This window comes from Sturnus vulgaris, chromosome 2 (genome assembly GCF_052056855.1).
Source record: "Sturnus vulgaris isolate bStuVul1 chromosome 2, bStuVul1.hap1, whole genome shotgun sequence".
In the NCBI taxonomy this organism is placed as follows: Eukaryota; Metazoa; Chordata; class Aves; order Passeriformes; family Sturnidae; genus Sturnus; species Sturnus vulgaris.
The window spans coordinates 607,682-635,332 of record NC_142244.1 but is presented as its reverse complement, the minus strand read 5'-3'; the positions used below and the strand labels follow the sequence as shown (position 1 = coordinate 635,332).

At 38.9% G+C, this 27,651-nt stretch overlaps 1 protein-coding gene across 26 annotated transcripts in view; it reads left to right on the top strand.

Annotated features, from left to right (window-relative positions):
- The first annotated feature begins 19,951 nt into the window (after nt 1-19,951).
- The window catches only part of ABI3BP (ABI family member 3 binding protein), a 131,821-nt gene continuing 124,121 nt past the window's right edge, over nt 19,952-27,651 (top strand). For all 26 annotated transcript variants that reach the window (XM_088156063.1, XM_088155976.1, XM_088156069.1 and 23 more), the window contains exon 1: nt 19,952-20,135. In XM_088156063.1, coding sequence (XP_088012189.1) covers nt 20,057-20,135 — 79 coding nt within the window. In that variant the 5' untranslated portion in view covers nt 19,952-20,056. The remainder of the gene's footprint in view (nt 20,136-27,651) is intronic.

Sequence of the window (27,651 nt, the reverse complement as noted above, 5' to 3'; positions counted from 1 at the left end):
GGTTAGTGATGCTGCTTATTGAAGCTGGTTTTATTTGGAAGGACTGATTGCTGTTCTTATGTTTGTAAGAAGAGGAGAGGATCTTTCTGTAGTTCCAACCTAGGAAAACACTGCTTTCTTTCTCTGCATGTAGCATATTTAAAACTAGTGAGAATATGGATGTCTCATTGGAAATACATATATTTAATGTATATGAGAGGAGAAGGAAGTGATCAAGCTGGAAAGGACAATTGTGTAGTTCACAGAAATGATCTGTAAAGATTTTAAATAGTTATTTGATTGTTTGGTTGCCTGTGAGGGAATGCTTAAAATAGTAAGAGCCATCTAGTCTGTTTTCTTTTTGGCATTCTGCCCACCAGAGACACAGAGAGTGTGAGTGTTATGGGACTGGTGACAGTTTATAATGCAAAATGTATCAGAAAATCAGTCAGAGAACTCTTAGCCAACCATTAATACCATACCTCAGAGAAATGGCATCATGCTGGTGTGCCTAGTATAGTGTTTGAACCAGATGGATTCTACCATTGGCAACTGGGAGAGTCAGCTTGTGATTGCTCACCAGAGTTTCTGATACAAATATCAGAGTGTGAGTGGGGAAACTCTACATGTGTCCTAAACTATCTAGGGAGTTACAAGCAAGCAGCATCTTCGTCTTGAGCTTGTTTGTAAAATACACAGATTGTTTTGTTTGCTTGGGGCAGGGTACTGCCAAGAAGTTCCTTTTGACTCATCTCTAGTTCTTTAGCCAAAAATATAGTAAGTATTCTTCAGTCTCAAAGTCATATCCTCTGTATTTTGTATTAATAAAATAATGTTTTTAGGATGATGAATGAACTTGCTCTAACAGCCTCACCATGAGTATTTTCTTAGACTAAGCAGGAGAACTATGAAAGGATATGTAGCTGAGAGATTTCTTTCTCTGCATGCACAGGTTGTTTCTGCCTGCAAGTTAAGGGAACTGTTTCAGGGAGCACATTTCAGTGTATGAATGTGTCAAAGCTTCTTGGCATTTTTCAAACCCACCATATTATTAAAATATTTCTCAAAATTAGCATTAAGATCAGCTGATGTATACCACCGTACTAAAAATAATTATTTTCTGAGCTCTTTTTGAGTTATTTTCTTAGTTTTCCTGTTGCTTTTACATTCCTGTGTATTAGGTTTTTCAGTGTTCAGTAGCATATGTTTTGTTTTCCTGCTGTTCCATCTCTATTAGCTCCCTTCAGAGAGCAAGCCATCCAGCAGTGACTGAGGAATAGTAGTATCCTATCATGACTATCATACATGTTATGTATAAATACATAAAATAAGAGGGCAGAGGACTCTTGCTGTTAGTACTGATATATTAAGTCTGCAAATTAATACTAATTAATTCAGCTTTTGTGTAATTAAGTCCCTACCAAGTTACCTGTCCATTCATTTGTTACCATGCAGAAATATTTCAGTTGTCCTGTATCCTGTATTGTCAATCCTCCTCCACATTTAAATTGCATTTGCTGAGGATGTTGTGCTAGAATCTTATTGTACTCCAAAATGTCTTATTGAGAAACATGCACTTCATCTAAAGCCATAGATCAGATGTGATTTTATAATTACCTCATTTTGTTACAATTGCATGGCCTCGGGGTGAATAACACTGTTAGTCAAAAATCATATTCAGGCGTGTATTTAATGATGTGTAATAAATAAATGATGTGTTTTAAGAAGGGGAAGTTTGTAGTTTTTGTAAACATTTGGTAATGTGCTAGAAAATATGAAAATATGGCAGTAATATTTGCAAATAATAATTTGAAAATCAGTATTTGACACTGGGCTATCTTTCATGTTATGTAAATGACGCTGCATGGTGTAGCTGTTTTGGAAGTCTTGTAAAATGCAGTGGGGCAACTTAAACATGAGTCACATGCTATTTTTTTTTTTTCACTGATTTTGCTCAAGAAGTGTTTTGGGGTTTTTTTGGTCCCTTGTTTCCCTGATAAGTAGTTTAAATAATTATTGGGGATAAATAATTATCACACAAGCCAGCAGAATAAGGTTAGAAAAGCTACAAAAGCTGAGTTGAGTCTATCGCTGGGCATGTATAAGCCTTTTTCCTCCCTCAGTTTTGCTTCTGCTTGTCACAGGTGCAACTTTTTCAAATAAAAGATTCAGGGATTGTGAACATTGGGTACTGTGGTTTCTTCTTCAGGCAAAACATCCCAATCCAATGGCTCACAATGTATTAGAAAAGATTGAAGGGGAAAGTGTAAACTGCTTGGAGCTGCAAGTATCAAATTTTTATTTTTGAAATTAAAAGTGCTATTTTTTGTTATTGAGTTTTTGATTTTTTTTTAACTGTACCATTTTCTTGGAGAGATGGAACTTTTGTATCTTTACCTGTGATAGTACCATGCTGTCTTCTCCACCTGATGATTTTCTTGCATTCTGTGATTTAAAGTCTTGTTTGTGACCTTTTATTATTATTATTTTTATGTGCCACTGCCACAGTCTTCCTAAGGTGCAGATGAAACCTGTCTCTTATGTGCGATCTTTGCATTACAGAAGCATTCTTACTTCCTGGGATGAATCCGAAACCTTATTCCCAACATTGTCAGTTCAGCCAGATGTTAAATTTCTGTATTCTGTTAATTTTGCCAGTCTGGCATTGCATAACTTGTGTGAGGTCTCTCAAATCATATTGCTTTACATTTGTGTTGTCGTACTCTGGTGGAGGCATTATGAAGGATTTCCTCACCCCAGGGTAAGGGAACTGATCATACCCATGCTTAGCATACCCTATCTGCAAAGAATATAGTAAAAAGCCTCAAACTTGGAAGTATTTCCATAAGAATAGTCTCTCCTAAATCCTTTTTAGCTTGGCACATTTGTTGTAAATTTGTATCTTCATTGTTTAATTCTTATGATATGGTCAACTCTCATTGACAATTAAGGGGATTCTGAAATGGCATTGGTATCGGAGTTCATATATCATCAATATGTACTAAGCAGGTCTTTGAAACATATTTTTTTCTCAACAATTTCATGTTGACAATTACCAGGCCCAAAAGAGACAAAGTACTATATCTCTGCATCCTTTAGAACTTATTTTTGCTAATGATAAAATTTGCATCATCTGAAATCTTGAAATTTGTGTTTTAATTGTAAGTGTTCCTTGTTTTAGTAACATGTCACTAGCTTTTGACACAAGAGTCTGTTAGTCTTATTATTTCTGTTATAGCTTAATATGGGTGTCTTTCTGGTTTCAGAACCCTCAGAATTCTTTAGAGTCCTTTAAGTCTCAACTTGAGGGACTGAATTTGCTCAGATGTTTGCTATTTGTGTACTTTTTTTTTTCTATCTTAGAACAGCCTTTCTCTGCAGTACCAAGTTTCTGGCTCTAGAAGCAGGTGTTGATGTTTAAAATGCTGGCATTATAAAATTATGGATTGTTGAGCACTAACCTGCTTAAGGTTCCACATTATTGTACCTCATTACTTACTATTGATGGTTTTCTTATGCACAGATTTTAGAGCTACCAGTTTTGAAATTAGGAAGCCCTTATAAAGCTTGGAATCAGCTCAGTCAACGACAAACCCATTTTTCTCAAAACTCATTAATAGTGACTTGCAGCGCAAGAGCTGATGTAATAATGGGTGTGTATAAACATATCGCTAGTTTCCTGGCAGATATTCTGATACCCCTGCCTTGCTTTCATTGCTATCAGATTTCCTCAGGATGGTTACAGCTTTTTATTTTTTTTCATTTCAAAATTCTCCTTTGGTTCCCATAAGGAGCCTGCATAAGAGTCATGTGTATGTATAATCTCATACAAGTATTTCTGGCATTTGTCTAGCTTAGTCACAACATATACTGGATTTCAGGACTGGTGTGAAGAACATTTATAAACCAAATCACAGTTGTTATGGGCAGTCATATGGGTCTCTAAGACAACAAGAGACTATTTCATCGTTTGGTCATTTCACCATTACCTCCTGTGTATCGCAAATAATTTTCAATTTTCAGCAAAAGCAGAAAATGCCTTTAATGAAGGTTTTTTGAGTGGAAAGGTCCAGTTAATGTTTGAGCCCCAAATGGTAGTCTTTATTTCTTCATTTTTTCCCTTCCTTTGCAGTGAAGAGCAGAGCATAGCTGTAGGTTGATCTGAACACCAAGCAGAGATCCAGTGCTTTGATTTTCCTCCATATGGTACTTGTTCAAGGTATTTGATCCACAAATGGAAGACAGGTTCTGGAGATACACTGAGGCCAGCAGACCCATGCACACCATCCTCTTTGCTCACCTGAACCTGCATGTGGGAACAGCCTGCACATAAGTTTGGGACCAGTCCTATTCTTGGCCATTACTTCTCATTAGTATCTCCCTTTGGTAGGAGAAGGGTTATTGATCACCAGTAAAGCTTGTCCATATGAATAGTAAGTCATGAGGGATAATAATGTGGAACCTTAAGCAGGTTACTGCTCAACAATCCGTAATTTAATAATGCCAGCATTTTAAACTTCAACACCCGCTTCTACAGCCAGAAACTTGGTACTGCAGAGAAAGGCTGTCAGCTGTTCTAAGAAGGGGGGAAAAAAACATGAATAGCAAACATCTGAGCAAGTTCAGTCCCTCCAGTTGGGACTTACCTGAGGGGAAGGAATCCCAGGAGACAATGTCCAAAGCCTTACTAAAGCTGAACATCTGCCAGTCTTCCCTCATCTACCAAAGCTAATCGCCACTTTAGGCTATTAAGCATGATTTCCCCTTCATAAATCCATGTTGACTTTCATGACATTCATGTGTCTGGGAATTGTTTCTAAGATTAATTCCTCCATCACCTTGTTGTGAACTGGCCTCCTGTTGCCTAGATCCTCCTCGCCTTTCTTGAAGAAAGTGACACTTATTTTCTTCTGATCGCCGCAAACTTTCAAAGATATCCAAGAGCGGTCTTAAAATTTCATCAGCCAGCTTTGTCAGCATCCATGGTTTCCTTCTGTCAGGCTCCATGGACTTATATATACTCAGCTATTCCACTGAGGTGAAGCCTTCCTTGCATCTAGTCATGATTAGATCATCAGTTCCATTGTGTTTCTGGTAAATATGTAATCAGCATTACCCCCTCCTCTTCCTATAGAAATACACAAACTCATGAAACTCCAGCAACCTCTTCTAGACTTTTTTGCTCTCTTATCAAAGGCTACCCTTAAGAGATAACTTAAACTTTACTTTCAGAAGCATTTCATAATATTTCATGTTATTAAAATGCTATTAGCAGTAGTTACACAGAAAAGCTTCAGATACAGAAAAAAAACCCACTACTGTAATCAAGACTATTAGGCTAATGTTTTGGTCAAATCCTTATTGGTTTTCTCTTCAGACTTTTTTTAAAAGTTCCCAACAGAACCATATTGAGACAGCAATAGTTGTCCTGTATATTTTTGATTAGCCATTAAAATTCAGATAGAAAGAGGAAAAAAACCAGCAGAAATCTCACAAATACCTTTGTAGGACGAACATCAGACAAGGGTCGCAAGGATCAAGAAAGAGGAAACAGGATTCACACCAGAGATCAATACAGTCTGTTTTCATTAATTGAGCTGCTACTTCTTTTTGCCATTCAAAGGATGCTGCAGTCACTACTTAAAATACAAGATTGTCTGGGATTCCCTCTGTATCCTATGAAATCCTAACATACCAACTGACAAATTATGGGTTAGATAAGTGGATATTGAGGTGGGTTGAAAACTTGATGAATGTCTCTAAGTTTTTCAGCATTTGAACTGGAGTGTCTTAAGTAATGTGTCTGCCCAGTTTTTTTGAGAGACAGGAGTGAAGTGGAGCATGGTCTGAGGAGAATAGCTCCTTTGCAAAAGCCTTAGTTGTTTCAAGCCAGAACTGCAAGTATTTTGACAGTTATTCAATGTATGAAGGCTGAGGGAATTAATTGTTCTGTTCTAAATCCAGGACATCTTTGTTACAGTTTATTAGGATTATTTTGATTTCTGGCAACCCGCAAGGTTTGAATACTCAAAAACGTTTAGTTTAATGATTTTAAGTACTGCTTTACAGAAATCTGCCTACTATAGTAAATTTCTTCATCACAGTGTTAAAAGGAAGGTAATAAAAATTTCACAATGCAACAGAAGGGCTATTGCCCTTAATAAAGCAGAACAAGCATAAAACAAATGCTGTAAGATGAGCATGTAAGGGACATGCTGGTGACTAAATACAATTTTTCCTGTGTTTTTAGAAAATGAAAAGGTAAGATGAATGAAAAAGATTGTTAGGCTCACGTAACCAGGTGAATATATTTGTAGTACTCATTTTGAATATGGAGATCTCAGGGCAGTTGTTTCATGCACATTTTCGTGTATTGATTTTAATATTCATCCAGCCATGCACTGCCCTGCAGGGGAGAACCCTCACCTATGCCTGAAGTTGTTACTTTTGACTTCATTCTTTTGATCAGTGTTGGAGAAGATAAAACTCTTGCTGTCTCCCCTGCCCCAACTCCTTCCCTCTATTAGCCTGATGATGTGTTGAGTAACAGTTGGCAGCTTTATAAGTTGTTTTGAAAGCTAAAAAAACTCTTTTTGTACCTTAGAGACTAAATACCGTTTGTGAAATAAGTGATGCTGTATGCTTTGTCAGTTTATTGGCTGCTTTCTCACATGCTTTTTTGGAAAATCCCTATAGTCCCCATGCACTTATTCCCACCATTCCCTTCCCCTACTTGCACACTACAGAAGATATCTCTAGTTTTTCTATTGTCATGTTGCTTGAAGAGCTTTTATCTTTTAGCATCCAAATGCTGTTCCCATGGGACCTTCTAGAAACTGTTCACCCTGACTCATGTGAAACTGAGCTAAATCTCTTCTGATCAAAATAACTTAAAACTGTTTTTCTGAGAAAATGATGTCTGACACTGTAATTTCCATTTGAAAACAGCTAACATCTGTGGAAAGTGCATAACCAATGCCTGAGGAATTTCTGTGAATTAAATCCATGTCATGTTTGACTTTTTTTCAGTTCTCCTATAGAAGAAAAAGGAGGGTGGGGGGGAACAGGGAGAGAAGCCTTTGACCCAAGACTGAGCTAATTTTTGTTTCAGCATACCCTGAGAGTATCAAGAGACTTTCTTTCTGCTGTTTTTCTCTTTTTTTGGGACCACTCTACACTTGCAGTACTTGTTCCCTTGTCTGGTTCACTGAGGGTGAGCCAGCATCTTGAATACCAAGCTATGAATTAGTTGATTCAGTAGATTAACTCCATGTTTGTACTGCTTGCATGATAACACTGATGCTGTGGGATTTTCCCCGTAACTATTTCGACTCATCATTGCCCGCACATTTTTAGGGATATGGCAGATGACAGAACATTCTGCTGACAAAGGAAAGGCTTGTTACAAAAGGTATGTCTGTATACTCACATGTAGTTAATCAAAAGATTTATCTCCCTCTACTAAATGATTCCAATAGCCAAGACTGGGTTGCAATTTGGTACAGTAGCAGAACTGATGTGCATTATGTTATTTTGTAACATTTTTGTACCATTCCAAAGTTCTGTTTGCAGACCTCTGAGAGCTTTTGATGCCCTTTTATGTTCAAATGTTCTGAACCAAATCTCCTGGTATGGTTAGAGTTGTTATAAATTATACAGGAGAATGCAAGCTATTTAGCTGTTCTGATACTATCCAAAGGCCAGACACATCCCACTAGTAATTTGAAGTTTTGAGTACTTTCCTGAGTTGGCTAGGGAAACACTCATCCACAGGGAAACACGTACACTGCTTTAATTGCTAAGTGATTTCATCATGAAATGATGAATGGGAATCATTCTGTTTGGGCAAACCACGACTTCTTTGAATACCAATTATTCTGCACATCTGTCTTTTCATTTTCTCATCAAATTAAACTAAGAAATGGTGGTACTGTAATTCTTTTCTGTCTTTACAGTCTGAAGAGTTTTCTTACCAAGTGTTATTCTTTTCTTTTTAAGTTGTGATGGTTTATCTTACTCCCCACTCAAAGTAGGAAATGTTCTCTCTTTGTCAATACTTTTTTAAAGCTCCTCTGTGCAAAAACATGGTTAGCATCTGTTTATGAAGATAAGAATGGAATATGTGAGATTAGAATATATTTCCAGTTTCACAGGTATGTGACTATGAGCAAAAGGATATTTAGATCCATTTGAGGAATATCACTGCTCCTGATCTGGAATACACAAATTTATAGTTAATATTCAGAGGTTCACTTTTTCACAGTATGCCAGTAAGTAGCTTTTAACTAAAATAAAAAGGGATATTTTTTTCCCCTGTGTACTGGAGAGAGTATAGCAAAATATTTGTAATGTGAAGAGGAAGGAAAAGATAACACATGAATGAATCAAATTATCTTCATATTCTCTCCTACTTTTAATTACAAGATGAAAATTAAAAATCAATGCAATGGTGAGCAGGCATATGTTAATGTTTTTTCCATATGTTTTCAACTACTACTTCTCATCATTGAATAATTTGCTCTTTCATTGGTGTAGCAGACACAGAGCTTATTTAAAAACTTTTATTTTTTATATTAATTGATGCAAATGTATTAATATTTTTATTTGGAATAAAGGTAATTTGCCATCCATGAAGTATCCCGGAGTTCTTATTTTCTTGTTAGGCTAGGGGATAATCATGTATGTGGTTGTTACGTGGCTTCTTGTACCTTGCCAATGAGGGCTTTATATGTCATGTAACAGTCATCCAGAAGATTTGTTTCTATGGTGTTTTGTGGGTTTTAGTTATTTGAGAGCAAGTCAGGGTCCTCTGCAAACATCTCTGTGGTGAACTGGTAGTGACTGCAGCCAGGTGTCAATGCTGTAAAATGAGCACGATGCTCAGAGTTCTCATTTGTCTGCAGTGATATCCAGGATGAACGGCTTGAGAGAGGAAGTCTTCTTTCTTGGAGAATATCCTTACGTTTTATGACTGATGCAAACTGGCAGAATACAGTTACTGAACTAGTAAAGTATTTGTCTAGTGATTAAATAGGAATTCATAGTTGAGGGTCATCTGGCACTCTGTGCTCAATTGAGGAATGCTTCAAAATTGTCCTACTCAGTGCTGTCAAGCTCTGAAAATACAGAAACAATTTTGTGGGAAAAGGTTTTGAAATGAGCTCTAAGTTTGTGTGCATGTTTCTGTGTGTTTACTTGTGTTTGCTGTAACAGAAACACATGCTGATATTATTTGATAAATAGTAGCATCAACTGTTACAAAAATACCTCACTGTTGCACAAGAGGAGATTTCCAAAATGTACTATTACAACTGAGTGTACTCCAGAGAGTGTCCGTGTCTCTGTAGCAGTTCCCAGCTCTTACAGACTGTCTGAGCTCTTGAAAATTTGCACTTTGGAAACCATATCTATGTTCCTTGAAAGACTTTCAAGATCCTGAGGTACAGCCAGGTTCAAGAGGTTCTACATATCTTCATAGAAAAAAAATCCAATTTTATATGAAAGAAAAATCTTACAGGATTTTAAACTAGCTAAGAATTCAGAATTCAGTTTCCCTGCTCTTCAAATTGTGAGACAGTTCCCAAACTCTAGGTTTCCCAAATACTAAGAATTTTTTAAGGCAAATTATGTTAAAATGGGGTTTGTTCTGGACATGTGGTATTATAAGTCTTCTGTGTTGCATGTACCTTTTTATTTGCTGTAAGGGAGACTGCTGATTTTCTATAGCTGTCAACAGTATTTAAAATTTCAGAAAATACAGAAAAGATTGTATTCTCCAAATCAATATTTACTTTTCATGCTAGGAAGAACACTGATTTCATTTATATATATATATATGAATGCCTGGAAAGAGACTCTCCTGCTCATCCCCACTTAATTTTGTTGATGCAATGGGAATGTTTGGGATAGCACAGCTGGACTATTTTCAGATGGAACTGAACTGGATCCACCTTAGAGGATGTAACCGTCTATAGTCACTTGGGTTTGCATGGCTTGGTTTTTGGTAGCAGGGGGGCCACAAGGGTGGCTGCTGTGAGAAGTTGCTGGAAGCTTCCACTGTGTCCAGCAGAGTCAGTCCCTGGCAGCTCCAAAGATGGATGTGCTGCTGGACAAGGCTGGGCCAATTAGAGATGGTGGTAATGCCTCTGTGACAACAGATTTGAGAAGAAATCAAAACAAAGGTTGGGGTGCAGTTTTAATTCCAGTCAGAGAAGAGCAGAGTGAGAACATGTGAGACAAGCAACTATGCAGACCCCAAGGCCAGTGCAGAAGGAGGGGCAGGAGGTGCTCCAGGTGGAGCTGAGATTCCCCTGCAGGCTGTGGTGAGGACCATGGTGGAGCAGGTTGTCCCCTTACAGCCCATGGGGATCCACGGGGGATGCAGAGATCCACCCGCAGCCCATGGAGGAGACCCAGGCCAGGGCAGGTGGATGCCTGGAGGAGGCTGTGACCCCATGGGAGACTCGTGAGAGAGGGGCCCTGGTCCCAGGCTGGAGCAGCCTGTCCTTGTTGGACTGCACCCTGTGGATGAGTGACCCATGTCACAGCAGTTTTGGGAGGACTGTTGCCCGTGGGATGGACTCTGGTTGCAGCAGTTCTGGGATGGATTCTCGTTGCAGAGAGCTGTTGCTCATGAGATGGAGCCACATCAGAAAAGTTCATGGAGAGCTGTCTGCCATGGGAGAGATCCCATGAAGCAGCAGAGGAAGGACTCCTCTCCCTGAGCAGTGGTAGAAGCCTCGGGTGATGAACTGACCATAACCCCCATTCCCTGTCTCCTGCTGGTGTAGGAGGTAGAGCTGGGAAGGAAGGAGAGGTGAAAGGAAGGCGTTTTTTAAGGGCTTGTTTTACTTATTATTATCCTGTTTTGATTTTGTTATCAATAAATTCACTTTCCATCTCTAAGCTGAGCCTATTTTGTCCATGATTGTATTTAATGAGTTATGTCTCCTGGTCATTATCTCAGCTCACGGACCCTTTGTTAAATTTTCTCCCCTCTGTCCAGCTGCAGAGGAGAGTGGGTGAGTGGCTTTCGTTGGTGCCTGGCATCTGGCCTGGGTCAACCCATGACACCAACACTGGTCATTTGGTCCACAGAACCACGTTAAAACCAGTATTAAGTAATTGTTCTGTTTTGAACCTAAAGCAAGGATGTTAGGCGTGATGCACTGTCTGACCATATAGACACATTTCTTTTGGGCTTTTTGCTAAAGCTAAGAACCGTCCTTGATACAAAATAGATATTCTAACACACATTCAAGAGCTACCTGCCAGAAATGTGCAGATGCTGTTCATTTTTGAAGTGAAACATAACCCCTTTTCTCTAGAGCAAATAATGTGCTGAGACTATAATGTTACAGAGTTGTTTTGATTAGATTTACAGTTGTTAAATACTTGCTCCAAGAGTGTCATGCAAATAATCTTGTTTAAAGACAGCATTTAGAGTTTATTTAATTCTGGGTTTAGTTTGCTTCAAATAAATTGTGTATGCACTGTTACTTTAATCTTCATGTAATATAACTTCTTATTTTTTTTATCCCTGGATGCAGAGGGCAATTATGACAAGTAAATATATGAATTTGATATTAATACGTACAAGTTCTTTATAATAATGTGCTGTGTACTTTAGAATAATGTGTTTGTTGCTCATTAGCTGACATTTTCAGCTTAAAATGAAGTGTATAGTTCATAGTGGTTTTTTTATGTTTAAGTTCTGTGCACAGTAGTGACAAGAAACGACACTTGAATGTTATTCACAGTATTCTGACCTAGATAAGCCTGCTGATGTCGAGTGCAAACTAATGCAGCCAAATTCAGCCAAAAAGTTTTTGGAAGATGTGTTTTAGGCCAAAATGACTCATAAGGAGAGAGGAAAAAACATGAATTATTTCCCTCTTGTCTTTGCATGCATTCATCAAATCTGCACATCCTAGCCAAAGAACTAATTTTCTTATGCCAAGAAAATAATATCTTTTAATAAAACTAAGAACCTGGTAATCTTCCTCCATATAACTTTGAGATGACTTCTCCGCTTTTCATAAAAGTTAACAGTGTTTTGTTTTTATTATTTGCTCTAGTTTTTGCAGGGATACCCCTGGCTTTTTGTCAGAATATTGGAAATATTGGTGTAGAGAAAGGGAAGAGGGAAATAAGCACAGTTTAAGGCTGCACCTGCTGTCTCTGGAGTGGGCCAGATTCAGTACTGAGTTGCATTTAATTCAGTGCCCCCACTGTAGCGAGGCAGAATTTACACTTTTTCTATTTTTCTGTTTTTCTCTGTGATGCATTGAGCCCGCAGCCACGGGGAGAATAATTTTTTTTTTTCTTTTAAGTAAAAGAGCACAGGCAACAGCTTTGTAGGCTTTTGTGCATTGCCTTGATCCAAGTGCAGGTCGGTGTCTCGCTCCATTCTGCCCTTGGAGCTTAGGCTGGCGGGAGCCATGAAATAAATTGGGAAAAAGCCCAACCCACGGGCAGAACCAGCAGGGCTTGGGAGCAGCCGAGGGTACAGAGAGGAGCAGTTTGAGCAGCAGCTGTCTTCCCGATCCTTCCTCTCCCGGAGAGACGCGGATCGTGCTCTGTAGGGCACATCTCCTTTTCCTCCTGCTGGGGCTCCAGCGGGCTCGCCGGCCCTCGGGAGCTCCGCGGGCACCCGCTGGCCCGAGCCGGGCCGTGCAGGTGTGCTGTCCCGGGGCTGCCCCCACTGGCCCCGCTGTCCCGGGGCTGCGCCCTGGCGGCCACCGGCGGCAGCGCCCGGAGGGAGCGCTCGGGGCGGGATCCCCCGGGAGATGGAAGGCTGGGAAGGCCAGCTAAGCAGCGAGGGTAAAGGCTCAGGACACAGAAGAGTGGTGGATGTACTGAGAAGTAAGGAAGCCTTTGAGATAGAAGCCAGAAGGACTTGATTAGACTGTGGCGGAGCAATGAGGAAGCGGTAGCATAAGGGCATAGTACTTTGTCCTGTAGCAATAATCCAAAATAAACCGAATCTGTATCAGATACATATGACATGGGGTACGTGGTATTATTCCTGTACAAACCCACTATAATATAACTTGGCGAACATCAGAGAAGTCAATCATTGGCACTTCGTTGTTATCTTCAAAGGTGAGTGCTTCTGCAGATCTGTGATACAGACAAATCTCTCTTCAAAATAGAACTGCCAATGGCATTAATATTCACATTCTAAATGTACAAACAGATTTTGTATCCTGTCCTAGTGTATAGTAATAGACTCCAGACTTCACATCTGAGTTCACTAATCTGGACTGTGATCTTACGTTATCTTCACAAATCAGAACATATTGTGGAAAGAGACTGAGAGACCAGGAGGTGCTGACTTCTGCAAGGGAAGATCGTAATGGAGTATTGAAAGACCGAGACTTGGTACAGCATGGATTATGAAGCCCACCTTCAAAAGCAGTCTGAGACAGGACTGGTGCTTAAAGTCTTTGCTCATATAATTGAGAATAATTTAGGCTATCCAAAATTCACTCTAATCACAGGAATAATCAATATATGCTAAGATATTTTTGATTCATGCAGTTTAAATACTCGTTACTTGAACATACCTTTTTGTGTTTTCCTCTTTGCTTGCCTGCATTTCAAGTTAATCAGATCGTGTTTAGGCAGATGGTAATACATATTTAGAGATATGATAGCAGGGAAAGTAGAGATGGAAGATGTTTGGAAGGAATGTTCCAGGGTAATCCAATAACAGAGAGGCTGTAATTGTGTTAATTATCTCAAGTGGTACAGATATGTTGATAAGAGAGGAGAATAACGTCGTTTTCTTACAGACAGAAGCAGTGTCTTCAGCACTTAGTAATTATATAGTGCTTCAAATGCCAGGCTAAGTTTTTGCTCTAGAGGCTTGATGAGGTTGGGCAGATTTATTTCTGTTAGACATTAAAAGATGTCACAATGAAGGGGAAGCCTTCAGGTGAGGAACCCATTTGATGTGTTGAGTGTTTCCTTAAAGAAGCTGGTTTCTTGGTAGTGTTTTAAAATATGAAGTGTAGAGCACATCATGTGTTCAGTGGAGTGTACATCTACCAAAGTGGGTCACAGAGACTGTGATCAACTCCCTGGCCAGCTAAGTGGTTGGATGCTTGGGCTCAGAGGCAGCAGGTAGTGGATCACACACTACCTAGATGAGGGCAACAGGTGGAGCACTGTAGATGGTTATCTTAGAACCTATCTGTTTGACATCTTTATCAGTAACTTGGAGTGACAGAACAGACTCTTGTCAGGTTTTCAGGTGACACAAATTTGGATGATCACTTGATACTCTTTAGAGCAGGGCTGCCATTCAGAGGCACCTCACCACACTGGAGGAATAGACTGAGAGGGACATAATGAAATTCAAAAAGTACAACTGTAAAGTCCCGTATCTGTATGGGAATAACCTCTGCAGTGATACAGGCTGGGGACTGACTGGTTGTGAGCAGCCCTGGTGAAAAGAACTGGGGGATCTTGGTGACAGAAGGCTGTACAGGAGCCAGCAGAGAAGGCAGGTCAGCAGTGTCCCGGGCTGTATGAACAGGAGCATGGCCAGGAAATTGAGGGAAGTAATTTCTCCCCACTACTCACCACTTGGTGAATTATGTACCTAGACAGCATCCAGTGTTGGTCTTTTACCCCACCCCCAAATTCAGGACTGACAACAATAAACTGGAGCAAGTCTAAAGAAGGGCAACCAAGATGGTCAGGGTCTGGAGCACTCGTCTTGTGAAGAAAGGCTGAGTGTTGCTGCACGTGTTTGTTTTATTAAGTTCATAGTCAGAAGTCATAATAGTCTGCTCCAGTTAGCCCCTGCACTTTCCCAAGTCGGTTTGCCCCTAGGTTGTATCCACCCCTGAAACTGCCCTGTGTGGTATTCCCCACACCTTGTTCCAGTTCTTTCCCTGCCCCCTTATTGTAACCCTACCCCTTGTTCTTGAACCTTCCCTGTCATTCCCATCCCGGGCCAATCCCTGGTTGCTCCACCCCTTGGAAATCCACTAATGCTCAACGCCCCATTGGCTTATGTGACCCCTTCTTCTCCCTCTGTTTCCCTATTGGTTTGTGCTTTGTAAGACCCAGGCCTTCCCTCCTCCCCTAAGGATTCCTTATTGGTTGATTGTTTTTATCCACCCACTAGTGTGTCCTTGTATTTCATTCCGGGTGCAGTAATGCTTGCTTGAGGTGCTTTTGCTTCTGAACCCTCCTAATGGGGTAAACCTTTCGTTGGAACCTCAGCAGTTGGGAGCTTCCCTCTTGTCCTTTGTCTTATCCCTGATGCTGGTTGGATATCCTACACCACTGAGCAAGTAGCTCCAAAGGTTCTGCCTTTAGTAAATCCCACACTGAGGTAGCTCCCACACCTGGAGCGGCGCTGGTGTCTCCCTTGAGCTAGCCCGGGCTCCAGTGGCAGCGTCAGCTGAAGGAATGGGGCTGGCTCAGTCAGGACAAGGGAACTTAACAGCAGCCCTTCGAGTGCTTCCCAAGAGGGGCCAAGAACATGGAGCTACATGCCTCCCATTGCTGTGTGGCAGGAGCTTGAGAGAAAACAGGCATGACATAAACAGGGGAGGTTTAGACTGGTTACAAGGGAAAATGTTCTTCCCCTATGTGGATGGTCAGGCACTGTACCAGGAGCCATGACACTCTGTAGAGTCCTTCCTTGGAGTCTGTCAAAACCTGACTGTTAAAAATAATTTTAAAAGGCAAAATTAGCCCCAAATAAAGTAACACAAAATCTTGATAACGGGGAGGAGTGGCAGTGTTACCAAAACTGCAGAACTGAGTGTACCAGGTTATTTGCAATACAAAGGAAACAATAAGATAAGTGAATACTTAATAGAGAAATTAAATAAATGGGATTTTTTATTTCACTCCAGAAATTGTACAGAATTTTGGTGAAATCTAACATTGCCTGTTAGAAAAGATGAGTCACTCTCTGAAATTACAAGTGTCAAATGAGTGAGTGCTGAAAGAGTTTGAACTGTGTGAAGTGTGTCACGAGAACTAGCTATTCTGTCCACTCCTCTTCACTGAATTTCTTCCTTTCACTTTGTCTCAGATCCCATTAATTTGGAAATCTGGAAATCAGTTTGGGATAAGAGCACTAGAATGCCCTGTCTTTGACTTTCATGCTATGAAATGAATGTGTCTTACCTTTGACTAACAGACTAATGTGTGAACCCTGTGTTTTTGATAGCACGAGAGCTCAAATATTTGCTTATCAAAATGAGAATGGAGTATTGGAAAAGAAGTAATTACAGACTTCTAGAAAGTAGAGTTATTATAATTTTTTCTTCTTTTTTCTTCTTTTTCCTTATTTTTTCTCCTTTTTTATTTTTCCTCATTTTCTTCTCTAAACAGCACATTTGAAAGAATGTTCTTTGGCATCTCTTTTTTCCTGAAGGCCTTTAGAGGCAGTCCCATGATATTTGCAAGAAAAAGAGTCCAATAACTGAGTCACCCATAAGAGAATGAAAATTATAATTAAGATTTATATAGCATATTTGATGAAAAAGAGACTTCAAAAATAATGGACAAGCACTGCTGAAATGTACAATTTCAACGAGAAATGTTCTGAGAAAAAACAGACCAAGTGTACTATGAGTAAGTACTTAACTCTTGGAGAGCTCCACATGGCATTATTGTGGTTTTCAAAGTGAAGACAGGATTTTGTTTTTAAGGTCATTCTTTGCACACTCTTTCTGCTTTAAATTAGGACAACAAGGAGTTGAGGCACCTTGGCTTTTGCTTGTCAAAATAATCAGGAATGATATGTGAATTGGGACTGAGCCCCAATCTCAACAAAAGCATATTCGTATATGGGGGAAAAAAAGTTAAATCTTGTCTCCTGCTCTTCTTCCTCCATTCCTGCAACTTTTTCTTCCCATATTTTTCTTTTCTTTGTACTTGCCAGTCTGGGAACTATTAAAATAGGACTTGAAAAGCTTTGCTCTGCCCCCAGCTGTGCTGTGATAGTATCTTGTTGGAATTTCCATTTTTGAGATCTAACCCACAGAGAATCAGTTGAAGCTGAGGTTAACAGGTAACTTTTGAATAATTGACTTTGTTACTTAAACATTAATTTGGTGCTGAAAAGGAGTCACTAGAGGATTAGAGGTTTTTTTTCCTGTTTAATCTGTTTGAGACTTTTCATTGCTGCACTTAGCTCGGTATTCTTGCCTTTTATGTTAAAGGTGTAATACAAAACTGTCATTAACTGGATCTTCTTTGTCTAATATTTTCCTTCTGACGAGTCAAAGGACGAGTAATGTACTTCCCGGTTTGTGTGAATGAGAGAAACCTGAAGAATGTGCTTGATTTCATAACTTTGTGAATGGAAATCAGATTCTCTCACTGTTTCGATGGAGATTGTGAAGCAGGTCTCCAACAAGAGGAGAAATTGGATACCTGAACAGCATTATGGAAGCATCCAGCAGTTCAGGATAGTGTTTGAAGTGCCAGGAACTCCCTTATGTTCCCGTGTTTAGTTTAGCACTGAAGTAATCAACATCCATTGAAATGGCAGGAGGATTTAGGAAAAAGGAAAGCAGAAAGTGATTTGTCTGTTTGTTTGTTTGGTTGGTTAATTGGTTTGTTGGTTGGTTGTTTTTTTTTCATTTGTCATGTAGCAGAGGTTTCCTAGGAGAATATTAGAAAATTACAAAAGAATATTATATAACTGATTTTTGTGCTCTTGACGTATATTTAATGGAAAGTTACACTTGCATCTGCTTATACCAGAATTGTCCCTGATGTCTGGTAGGACAGAAGAAAATGCATCATGACATGGATTTTTGCACTCTGGGCTGGGAAGAGCTGTGTTCTACAGGATCAAAGGGAAAAGGACCTGTATAATCTACCAGAGTCCCAAGGGGAAGGTTAGGTCTCTATATGGAACACCTAAGCAGAGAATGAATCAAAAAAGTAAAATGTAAGTGGCAGCAGAGAAACAAGTAGTTGTGAAAGCAGAGATGGGACTGTGTTTATCTATGAGAGAGGTTGTGAGATAGGTAAACAAAGTGTTTGTTTCACTGAGATTTTTCAGAGTAGAAGTTGGCCTTTGTGTCTTTTTCTGGAAGGTGTTGTGTAATCTTTTGAAGGAAAACGAATTTGCCATAAGACAAACAGGAGAGTCCAGTTTGCACTAATACAAAGACAGGTCTGTGTGACCATGGAGCAATTTTTCCCATTACTCCTCCCAAGAGACAGTTACATCAAATGATTGATTTCTTATTTTTTAATTTTGAAGGGAAAAAATAGAATATAGTTCTGGAGCATTTTTGAAAATAGTACTTCAACTTAAAAAACAATTAGAATGCACTGTTTGCTCTCTGTATCCATCTTTCTGTCCTGGGACATTCTTTTGGTGTGGTGTTTTGTGAGACCCTCCTCTAATTGTACAGCCTTTCAAACATCTTTTCATCTTATTCAAATTGTACCTGTCTCATTACCTGTTCAGAGTGTTCATATTCAAGATCTGAATCCTCCCAAAGATCCTTCAGATAATAGTGTTCGAGGATTTTTTGGGGGTCTGCCTCGAATATTGACTTTCAAGTTGCTCTTTGCAGATTTGAGGTAGTGAATAATAAAAACATCTCCTTGTGTCCAAATCCAGATAGTATGATAAATCTGGAACTTCCATATTGGTTAGAAGAGCTTGAAATTCCTCAGGTTTGTCTCTAAGACAATGATTGCTGGTTTCTGTTGTGAAGTTCTTCCTGAATTATGGCAAATGTAGGGTCGTCTTCTGATCTTTCAGAAACGCTCCTGTATGCTTCAAGATATTATCATTTTATTTTAAACTACTTGCTTCTAACCCAGGTATGAGTGCTGTGATTTTCCCTGCCTATAAACACTATGGAAGCAGAATATCAGGTCCAGTCAAGCAGGGAGTGGGAGCAGACTAAGCATACTGAAGAACTTCACATATTGTAAGCAAGAGATGTGTTTAGGTTTGGTTGTTGATGGTTCTTTTGGGTTTGGTTTTGGTTAGATTTGCTTTGGTTTTTTTGGTTGTTTTCTTTTTTTCCCTTGGAGACTCTTTTTGCGTTTTCTTTGTTCGTTGGGTTTTTCCTTGTTTGATTTTTGGGTTTTATTTGTAGGGAGAGAGAGAGATCACTACTTAGTTGAATAGATGTAATCTCTTTGGAAAGTTTTCCAGATACTGAGACTAAATTCTTTCTTATGCTTCCTTTTTTTCTGCTTTACTTTTTCCTTCCCATCTTCTCACTTGTGAGTGGGATCAAATGCTGTGCTTACTTGGCTTATTGTAAACATGGAATGCAACAACTTTTAATGGAAAAATGGAACTTCTTTTCTACCTAAAGTTACGTAACTGATGAGAAGATCACCCTGGAATGAGAGGCATCACTTTATTACTTTCAATGTGCATTGTACCCATTAACTCACCAGACACTTACAAAAGGGAAAATTATAAAGTATTTTTAAATTGCCAACACTAGATACAAGTGAAAAAAATGACATTCAGATTTTTCAAGTCCAGTTCTTTGGCTGAATAAATATTTACAATGCCTGTTTATAATGTCATGTCAAATTAAACTAGTATTTATTTTGCCTGGATGAAAGCCACAAGTAGCCTGAATTAACCTTAAGAAAAATGTTGAGATTGCAAAAATACTGAGGTCAATATAGCAAACAGTTCTCTGAGTACTGCAAATGCTGTTTTTGAAGTTCAAGTCCAGCTCTCTTGGTTAAAACAGTGAAAATGTCTCTCAGATCAGTTTCCCATTAATAGAAAGTTTGATATTAATGATTTTATTTTCATTAAATGTAAGTAATGAAATGGTAATGTGTTCCCTTAGTGGTGGAAAAGATCTTGTAACAAACCCCAGAAGGTTATTGAAGGGGGAGCCTGTTAATATTTTTTTTATGCTAATTCTCGTTTTGCAGTGGGAGTGAATGATGTCATCCTGTCTCCTCCCACTGTGTAAACTAAGCTTGTGTCAAAGTGTTGCTGCCTCTTGTCACAGAGAGAACGGTTCACTTAAATGCAGCTGCACTACTTCTGTGTGATACCTGTCAGAGCCATTCCCAGAGCGAGGTTGGGTTTGTGACCATGATGTCAAGATTTCTCTGTCTTCTTTTCTGTGGATATATTGCACTAAACCTGGGAAATACTCAGAAATTGCCAAGAGGCAAGTAGCTATGAACAGCTTTCTGGGGTGGTTGTTTGTTTTTCTGTTGTGGGGCTTTGTGGTTTTTAATGCTTGCGTTTTGTTATGGAAATTTGCTTTTAGCACGTTAGGAATGATTAAAGGTAATAGACAAGATGAAAGAAGGTCAGGGGAAAGGGTAAAGTCCAGGTATAACAGCAGCCTTAAAGGTCTTGAATAAAATAAGCTCCAAAGTTTTCATGGTATCTTGTGACTCTAGTGAGAAGTATCGTGGCACAAAGTTACTGTATATAATGATTTTATAGTGATTTGGACAGCAGTGTGCAGGTCTGTGGTTTAATATCTTAAAGGCAACTTGGAAGCACTCTGGGTCGCTGATGGAAGACTTCAGTTCCGTCTTTGAAAGAACTTGTATACTTTCCCTTTATATCTATCCTTAACAATGCAGTAGGAATTGACTAGTGGAGGTCAGGTTGCATGCATTTTGAGGGAGAGAAATATGACTGATTAAAATTTATACAAAAAGAAAAAACTCTCCAAACCTGTGTGAATATTTGTTTAACTATTCCCTTCTCCCAGAGTCTGGAAGTACAGTAGATTTGCAAAGCTGGCAGTGATCTCTTCTTCTCCTTGGTAATATGACACACGTAACATTGGCATTTTAATAGTATTTTTTTGCTTACTGCAGGAAGAACAGTCATAGCATAGAATTAAAATAATATTTCTCTATCTGGATGGTAAAACACTTCGTAGTGCCTTGGCATTAAAGCAGCAATTTCACAACTGTTTCTGTACTGCACGTATTGCTCTCACTTTGTGGAAGTGCTTGCCTGAGTCCACTGTGCTTTGTAATGCATTTTACATCTGCATTCTCCTGCAGCCACTGACATTTAGGGGAACCTGTGATTTAGTTATGAGAATGTTTATTAAGAAATAAGCACTTTGAGGGCTTCCTAGGAAGATACTCTTTCATAGAAGGGAAACCTAAAGTATTTTGGGGAGTGGAGGTGATTTTTCACCCTCCTTAAGAGACTCGGGGGTTTTTTCAGAATTCGTTATTTTTCTTTCTTCCCTATGATGATGTTCTTTTGAAATTATTTTAATCTCATCATTTGGAGCAAATGTGGGGTTTTCTGCATCTTGGTAATAGTGGAACAGTGTGTAGTCTGTGAGTAACAATATGCAGTTCAAGTCAAGCTAACTCTAAGACTTTTAAGTCCTTTTTTGACAAAACTAAAGAGGATTGTGTTGATCAGAGAGGAATCTTGCATGTAATACCTACAGTGAGAGAAGAAACTTTTCCAGTGCTTTTCTTTTTTAAACAGTTTCACTGGGTTTTCTGCTCACTACTATAGAATAGTGGCTCTAAGTTTATGCTAACTGTGAAATTCAGACAAAGGTTCTAATCCACTGCAAGATTAACTCTGGCATGCATTTTTTTCTATCCTGAAATAACATTGCGGAAGTGCAGTTCTGTTTGCCAAATGCATAAATCTGCAGGTGGAAACTTCATTTCTTTTCAGTGAATTAACTTTTTTAAGATTCTCCCCTTGCAGTGTGGAAACATCAGTCTAATTCTTTTGTTTGTAGCTTCCTCTCCAGTTACTATTTACAAAGAATTGCATTGAAAAAGCAAGTGTATATTAGTACTTAGCTGCTATCTGGAAATGCTGAAATGATTGTCTTCTACAGCATTGTCTTGTTTGATAGGGACCACAGACTTTCTTTGAATGCAAAGAGTATATGTGGAACTTAAAGGGTTTTAAAAATTAAAATATATACTGGTAATATTCTTTTAAGAGTGCTTCTCTGCCTTGCTATGCAAGCTTAAATTCCAGTAAATTCTTGTGCTCTCTAAGTCCCAAAGTATGTAACTAAGGCTTCAGAGTCACTCTTGCTTTCTGTGGAACAGTGGAATCAAGTTCATAACTTGGAGGAGCACAGTCTAGCCAAACTTGCTTGGTGGTGTAGGTACTTGTGGGAACAGGTTATCAGAGTAAATCTTGCCCTTCTTACCAGCATTTTGCAATTCTAGTGCTCAGATCTTCTCTCCCAGAGGTGAAACACACTTGACCCCATGTCTCATGGACTGGGATTTCCTTTCACTGGTGCAAGGTGGAAGGAACATCTTGCGTCCTACAGCTGCAGAGGAACAGAGCCAGTACAGTGACTTCCAGAGCTGTTTGAGAGACTGTGTGCAAATGTGCTGATCAGGAGGCTGGAACACAAACTGCTCCCTTTTCCCATATTTTTGTACTTTAACCTCCATACGCGTGTGTCTTACTAGGATGAAAAAGAAAATATTATTGCTGTTCTCAAAAGAGTGTTCTTTATTAATGTTCTTTCTTTCTCTCATTATTTTTACTTCAAAGGTGAAGGTATTGTTGGAGGAATAATAATAATAATAATAAGTGAAGACAGTATAATTGGGAAAGGAAGGAAGGCTGGTGGGTATTGTGTTTTAGTATGAAGGTAATTTTTTTTTTACAATTAGGCTTGTGTTTCATCGAGGAGATCAGCTGCTAAGAAAATTCTGCAGTCACTGCCTTTGGATACTGTGTGAGGGACCACAGAACAGCAGTAAGAGAAGATGGTACCATTAGAGATGACATTTCATCCAGTATTTCAGTGGCTGTCTGTTCAACTTTGTCTAACCTCTAAAGTTTTCTTCTAACTAGAAATTTTCCACTTATTTTTGTCTCTCTCACTATGCCATTATGCCAGTGCCATCCAACATATATGATTCTAAAGTTCAGCACTGTTGTGCTTTACTGATGGGTAGAAACATGTTCTAATTTTTACAGTTCTGCATAACAGAAAATTTCCATTCTTAAAGAACTCGAGTGCTGTCTCTTTAGACAGGAATTAAGTACAGACAAAAAGTCTTGTCTTTAGAGAATGAGTTGGTAAGCAGAGCATCCCGGATCTGAGACAGAGATGAGAAAGCAAAGCCACAGAATCCAGAATAAACAAGTTACAGGACATAGTCCACAAGATTGTACTGCCTTATAAACCGTGTTTCCCTGTCATCTTTCCAGTTGGAGCTGATACAATTCTTGAAGGAGAACAGTTGGAGAAGAAGTTCTTAGTGTTTGGTAAAACAGCATTTCATGGTTTTGATTTTGTCACTTGACTTTCCAGTTACAGCACAGATGCACATGGAAATGTGTTTTTTCACTACAGTCTCTGTTTCTGATAGCGTTTGTCTATCTTTTTGTTCTGTTTTACATTGCTAGAGCTGAAAAGAATTTGGGGTTGATCCCTTCTTATAAAATTTCAGTTTTAGGAAGTTGCTAAAGACAAGAGAGTCTGACTGTTTTCCTGGTTTGTTTTCAGGGGATTTTTTGACATGTTTCTGACCACTGTGGTTTTCCTACTATTTGAATTAGTCATCAGGTACAGTGGAATTCAGGTCCATTCTTGTTCCACTTTCCAGGACTCAGGCCTATCCTACTCTGCTGTCCAGGAAGGGCTCAGGAAACCGTAATTCAGCTTTCTCCTGGTTGCTGTCTTCTTAGGGAAAATGAATATGGACTTGACATTTCTTTAGGGGACCATATAAAAAAGCCTAATTTACATACTTCTGTAGGGAAACCTAGATCCAAAATTTCCTTGTACCTACAGTTGTCAGCAGTGGGGATAAGTGGGAAAAAGAATTGTTTTGCACTGAGGATTTGTTTCTTTGTTTGGAAGTACTGAATATGTTTGGTCTGATATTGTAGATAGCTACTCACTAATATTTGTGCTCAAGGTAATTATAAGTGACATCCCTTTGAGAGTGAATGCTGTATTTACAGTAGACTCCCAAACTTTGACATTTGAGAAAAGGAATAGGCTAATTTTATTCCTAGCTAAGTTTGCTGGCTATGCTATGTTACGTAATACGTCTTACTAAGCAGAGCATGTGTTTTCATTTACTAGTGTCAAACAGTTAAAACAATGTAGAATTATTTCAATGTATTGCAGATATTATATTGCAACAGCCAAACCTTATGCTTTTGTGCTGCTCTCTCCCTTCCTGCCAGAAGCACCCCTTTGGTAGCTGTAGGGTGGCAGGGCAAAATTTGTAAGACAGGGAAAAGTCTCCTGGAAGTTGTGGGTTTTTGAACGTGCAATGAAGCTGGCATATGAAAATATCACAAAAGGACTGAAATGACATGTGGTTTATATATTACTGTCCCCATGGTTTACAAAACATCTTTCTGGGAACTATTTTTCAAAATACACAATGCATTAACCTTTAAAAAACATTATTATGAAGAAGGGCCAGTTCGAACTAAATTATTTAACTTCATTTTTTGTTGTGTCTGGAAAAAGAAGTGCAAAATTAATTTGGGATTTTTTGTGAAATGTTTTTCTTATTTTTAATGGCACATAAGTGACAAGCCCAACAGGAAATTTAAAAGGGATCCTGTATCTGACGTAATAGAGTGACAAGGGTTTTCAGTCACTAGATATGTCATGGCAAATTTGGCTCATTCTTGCTACAACTGAAAACAGCCTGTAAAAATGTACCAATTATAGCAGTTCGTTTAATCAAAGAAAGTTATCTTATCATGCAGACAGTTGTGTCCTAGGCTTGCACATAAACATATCAAAACCCAGTAATGATTGTCAGGCTTCCAAGTTCAAAGATAATCTCTAATACCAGAATTCCATTTTTATATTGGCACATGCAGTGGTGCAACGTTGTGATGATACATATGGGTGGATTCTGCCAGAATTAAATTCCACTGCATATGAACGCCTCCAAAATGATCTCACTGCTGGGTAATCTATATAACCTTCCACCTCTTCATTTTAATCTGTGTTCCCAAGTATCTCTTTTTGAACCTTATTTTCCAGCTGCCCTTCATATAATCTTTGGATCTAGCTGTTCCAGAAGGACAAGCTACATAATTCACTTGAGGGGAGAGCTGCAGGCTAAATCCTGCTGCTGCTCTGGGGCCAGACCTACTGTGTATGGATAGTATAGTCTGTGTGTCTGGGTTTGAGGCTTCTTTGGACTGTTTGGACTCACCAGGTGTGCACTACACACTGCATGTGGAGACAAAAACCTCTCTGCTCTGGGGGGAAAAAATGGCTAGCAGTGACCTGCCATATTCAGAACTGTGCATGCATCTCCCAGTGGATTTATTTTCCTTGGGGAAATTCAAGTGCAGACTTGAAATTGTTTGTGAGCAAGACAAATGTGTTGCTGTGAAGTGTTCTTGACTACTGCTTTTTACGAAGATGGTTGGAGTGCTACTCACTGGCATGGTGAGTCTTGGTGAGAAGAGAAGGTATTTTGTTCTGGACAGCCTGCAGTCTAAAATAGGTGCCATTAGCAAAACAGCCCAGTCTGCAGTGTCTTCCCAAGTGGAAAAGGGCAGCTGGAAACAAGCCAGATCCTACTCAGACTTGCTTGACAGGCCTTAGCTCAAATAGTCTTAATTAAAAATTGTTTTTTCAACAATACAGGACAATGTGTATGTAATGCTAGTTTGCTTTGTGAGATACATATTTGCCTTATTGCGCTGTGAGAATGGTGCTTGTGAAGATGACCACTGGCAGCATCATGAATGAAATGAAACATTTGTGTGGGCAAGGCCTGGGCCAGCTTTTCCAGTACTGCCATCCCTCAAAACATAACAATTGAGCCATTTTACACAGGCTTTATCAACTCCATACCTCCCCCTTGGAGCAAATCAGTGTGTGTTATATCAAGGTGAAGAAAAAACAGGTCAAGTTTTGAACTGTTCATGAAGTGGTGATTGTAGTTATGGTCACCAGAATTGAATGTTTTTACACTTGCTGCTTCACCAAAGTGTTGCCATTGAAGCATGCAGGTATCCAGATAAGGTTATGGAAGGATGGTTGCATTAAGAACATCAACACAGAGTCTTCACTGATTCAGAGCTTCTGGATAAAACACTGGTAAAGAGTTGAGGCTCTAACTGTGAAGATGGTAGACCTAAAGGCAGAGAGGTAGGGAGTGCTTTTTTATGAGAGGAAAACTACTTTTCTCCCATTCTGGAGGGGAGAGTTTACTGCACTTGTTTGAAGATTGGTAGACAAAATATAACCTGTGTTTTCTAAAGTGATTTAAAGTTGTTGCTGAGGTCAATCACTTTTCAGTATTTTGTATTATTTAGAGCATCTTCTGGAAGAAAAATAAATGAGGCAAGTAAACCCACAATTTTTCTTGGGCCAGTTGTAGCCATGGCTCTTATATAAATCCTGTTTACCTTGAACTAACATGTCATCAGGGCTCCATGGGAATAAATCCACTTCCATAAAACCCAGCTTAATGATGTGCCTAAACCTCTGCTTGTGATTTGATTTTTATTTTTTTTTGTGTGTGTATGGGGTGTGCTAACACTAGGGTATCATTGCATGTACTTAAAAAGAAATTGTAATTCTATACTCTTTCTCAAGCTGAAGAGTTGATGGCAAAATGGATTCTCAAAGTATGAGGGAATTATTTTTTAGGGCTATTTCAGCATTTTTATATAGTTCTAAGGTTTTGCATTATTCCTAAAATCTGCTCAGGAATAGCACGATTCGATAGAGTGGGAAAAGATTCTTTCCAATCACCTGCAGTTGTGGCATTAGTTTTTGAATCTATAAATGGCTACAGAGTGCTTGATATGAGTTTACATAATTAATACTTTGGGAACCTGGCCAATTTTAAAGGACTGACAGTGTATGTGGGATAACATTATTTTTAAACTCACATTTGGAAAAGATATTTCTTCTTTTGTCAGCTCCTTGCAATATCTGCTTTATATTAATTATTCATGTTAATTTTTCTTTCTGTGATGTAAAAGTCTGGAATAATTTCAGAACACATCAAATTATGTTTGTTTCAAAAATATAAATATGTACACTTGAAATATCCCAGAAGATAGTTTTCTGACTTCAAAACTAAAATATTTTCTGGCAACTTAGATTACCTCATTACCACCGTTCAAGCCTATACATGAACAAGAAAAATGCACGCTGAGAAAATTACAAGACTTGCAGACCTTATCGCTTATCACTTTTCTTTTGAAATCTCAATGTGTTTGTACAACATGCACAAACACACTGAAAACAAAGGCATGGGTGCAAGAATCTGAAAGCTGATAAGAAATCGAATTTTAGGATACAAATAATAGAAAGAAAACTCTACTGTCTGACCTGAACGTTTTGGCAGAGCTCTATTCCGTGGCTCACACAAACACTGAAGTAGTTGGATTAAATGGCAGGGCAGAGTTTTTATTTATAGCACAGTGTGCAGATTGTTTCACAGTCAGGGAAATGGCTGCAGTCAGGCTTAAGAACCATGAATTTCCTTAGTTTGATGAATAGCTGACGTGGGTAAAAGTGGTGAAGTTTCATATTCAGCTTGAATCAATAGATCATCTTATTTTATCATAAAGCTAATTAAGAGACATTTATTGTGTGAACATGGCTATGAAATTTCTCCACAGTGACAGCTTGTCATTTGCTACCTTACAGATGAGGACCAGCTTTTAATTATGATCTGACAAGCACCAGCACTGCATCTATTCAG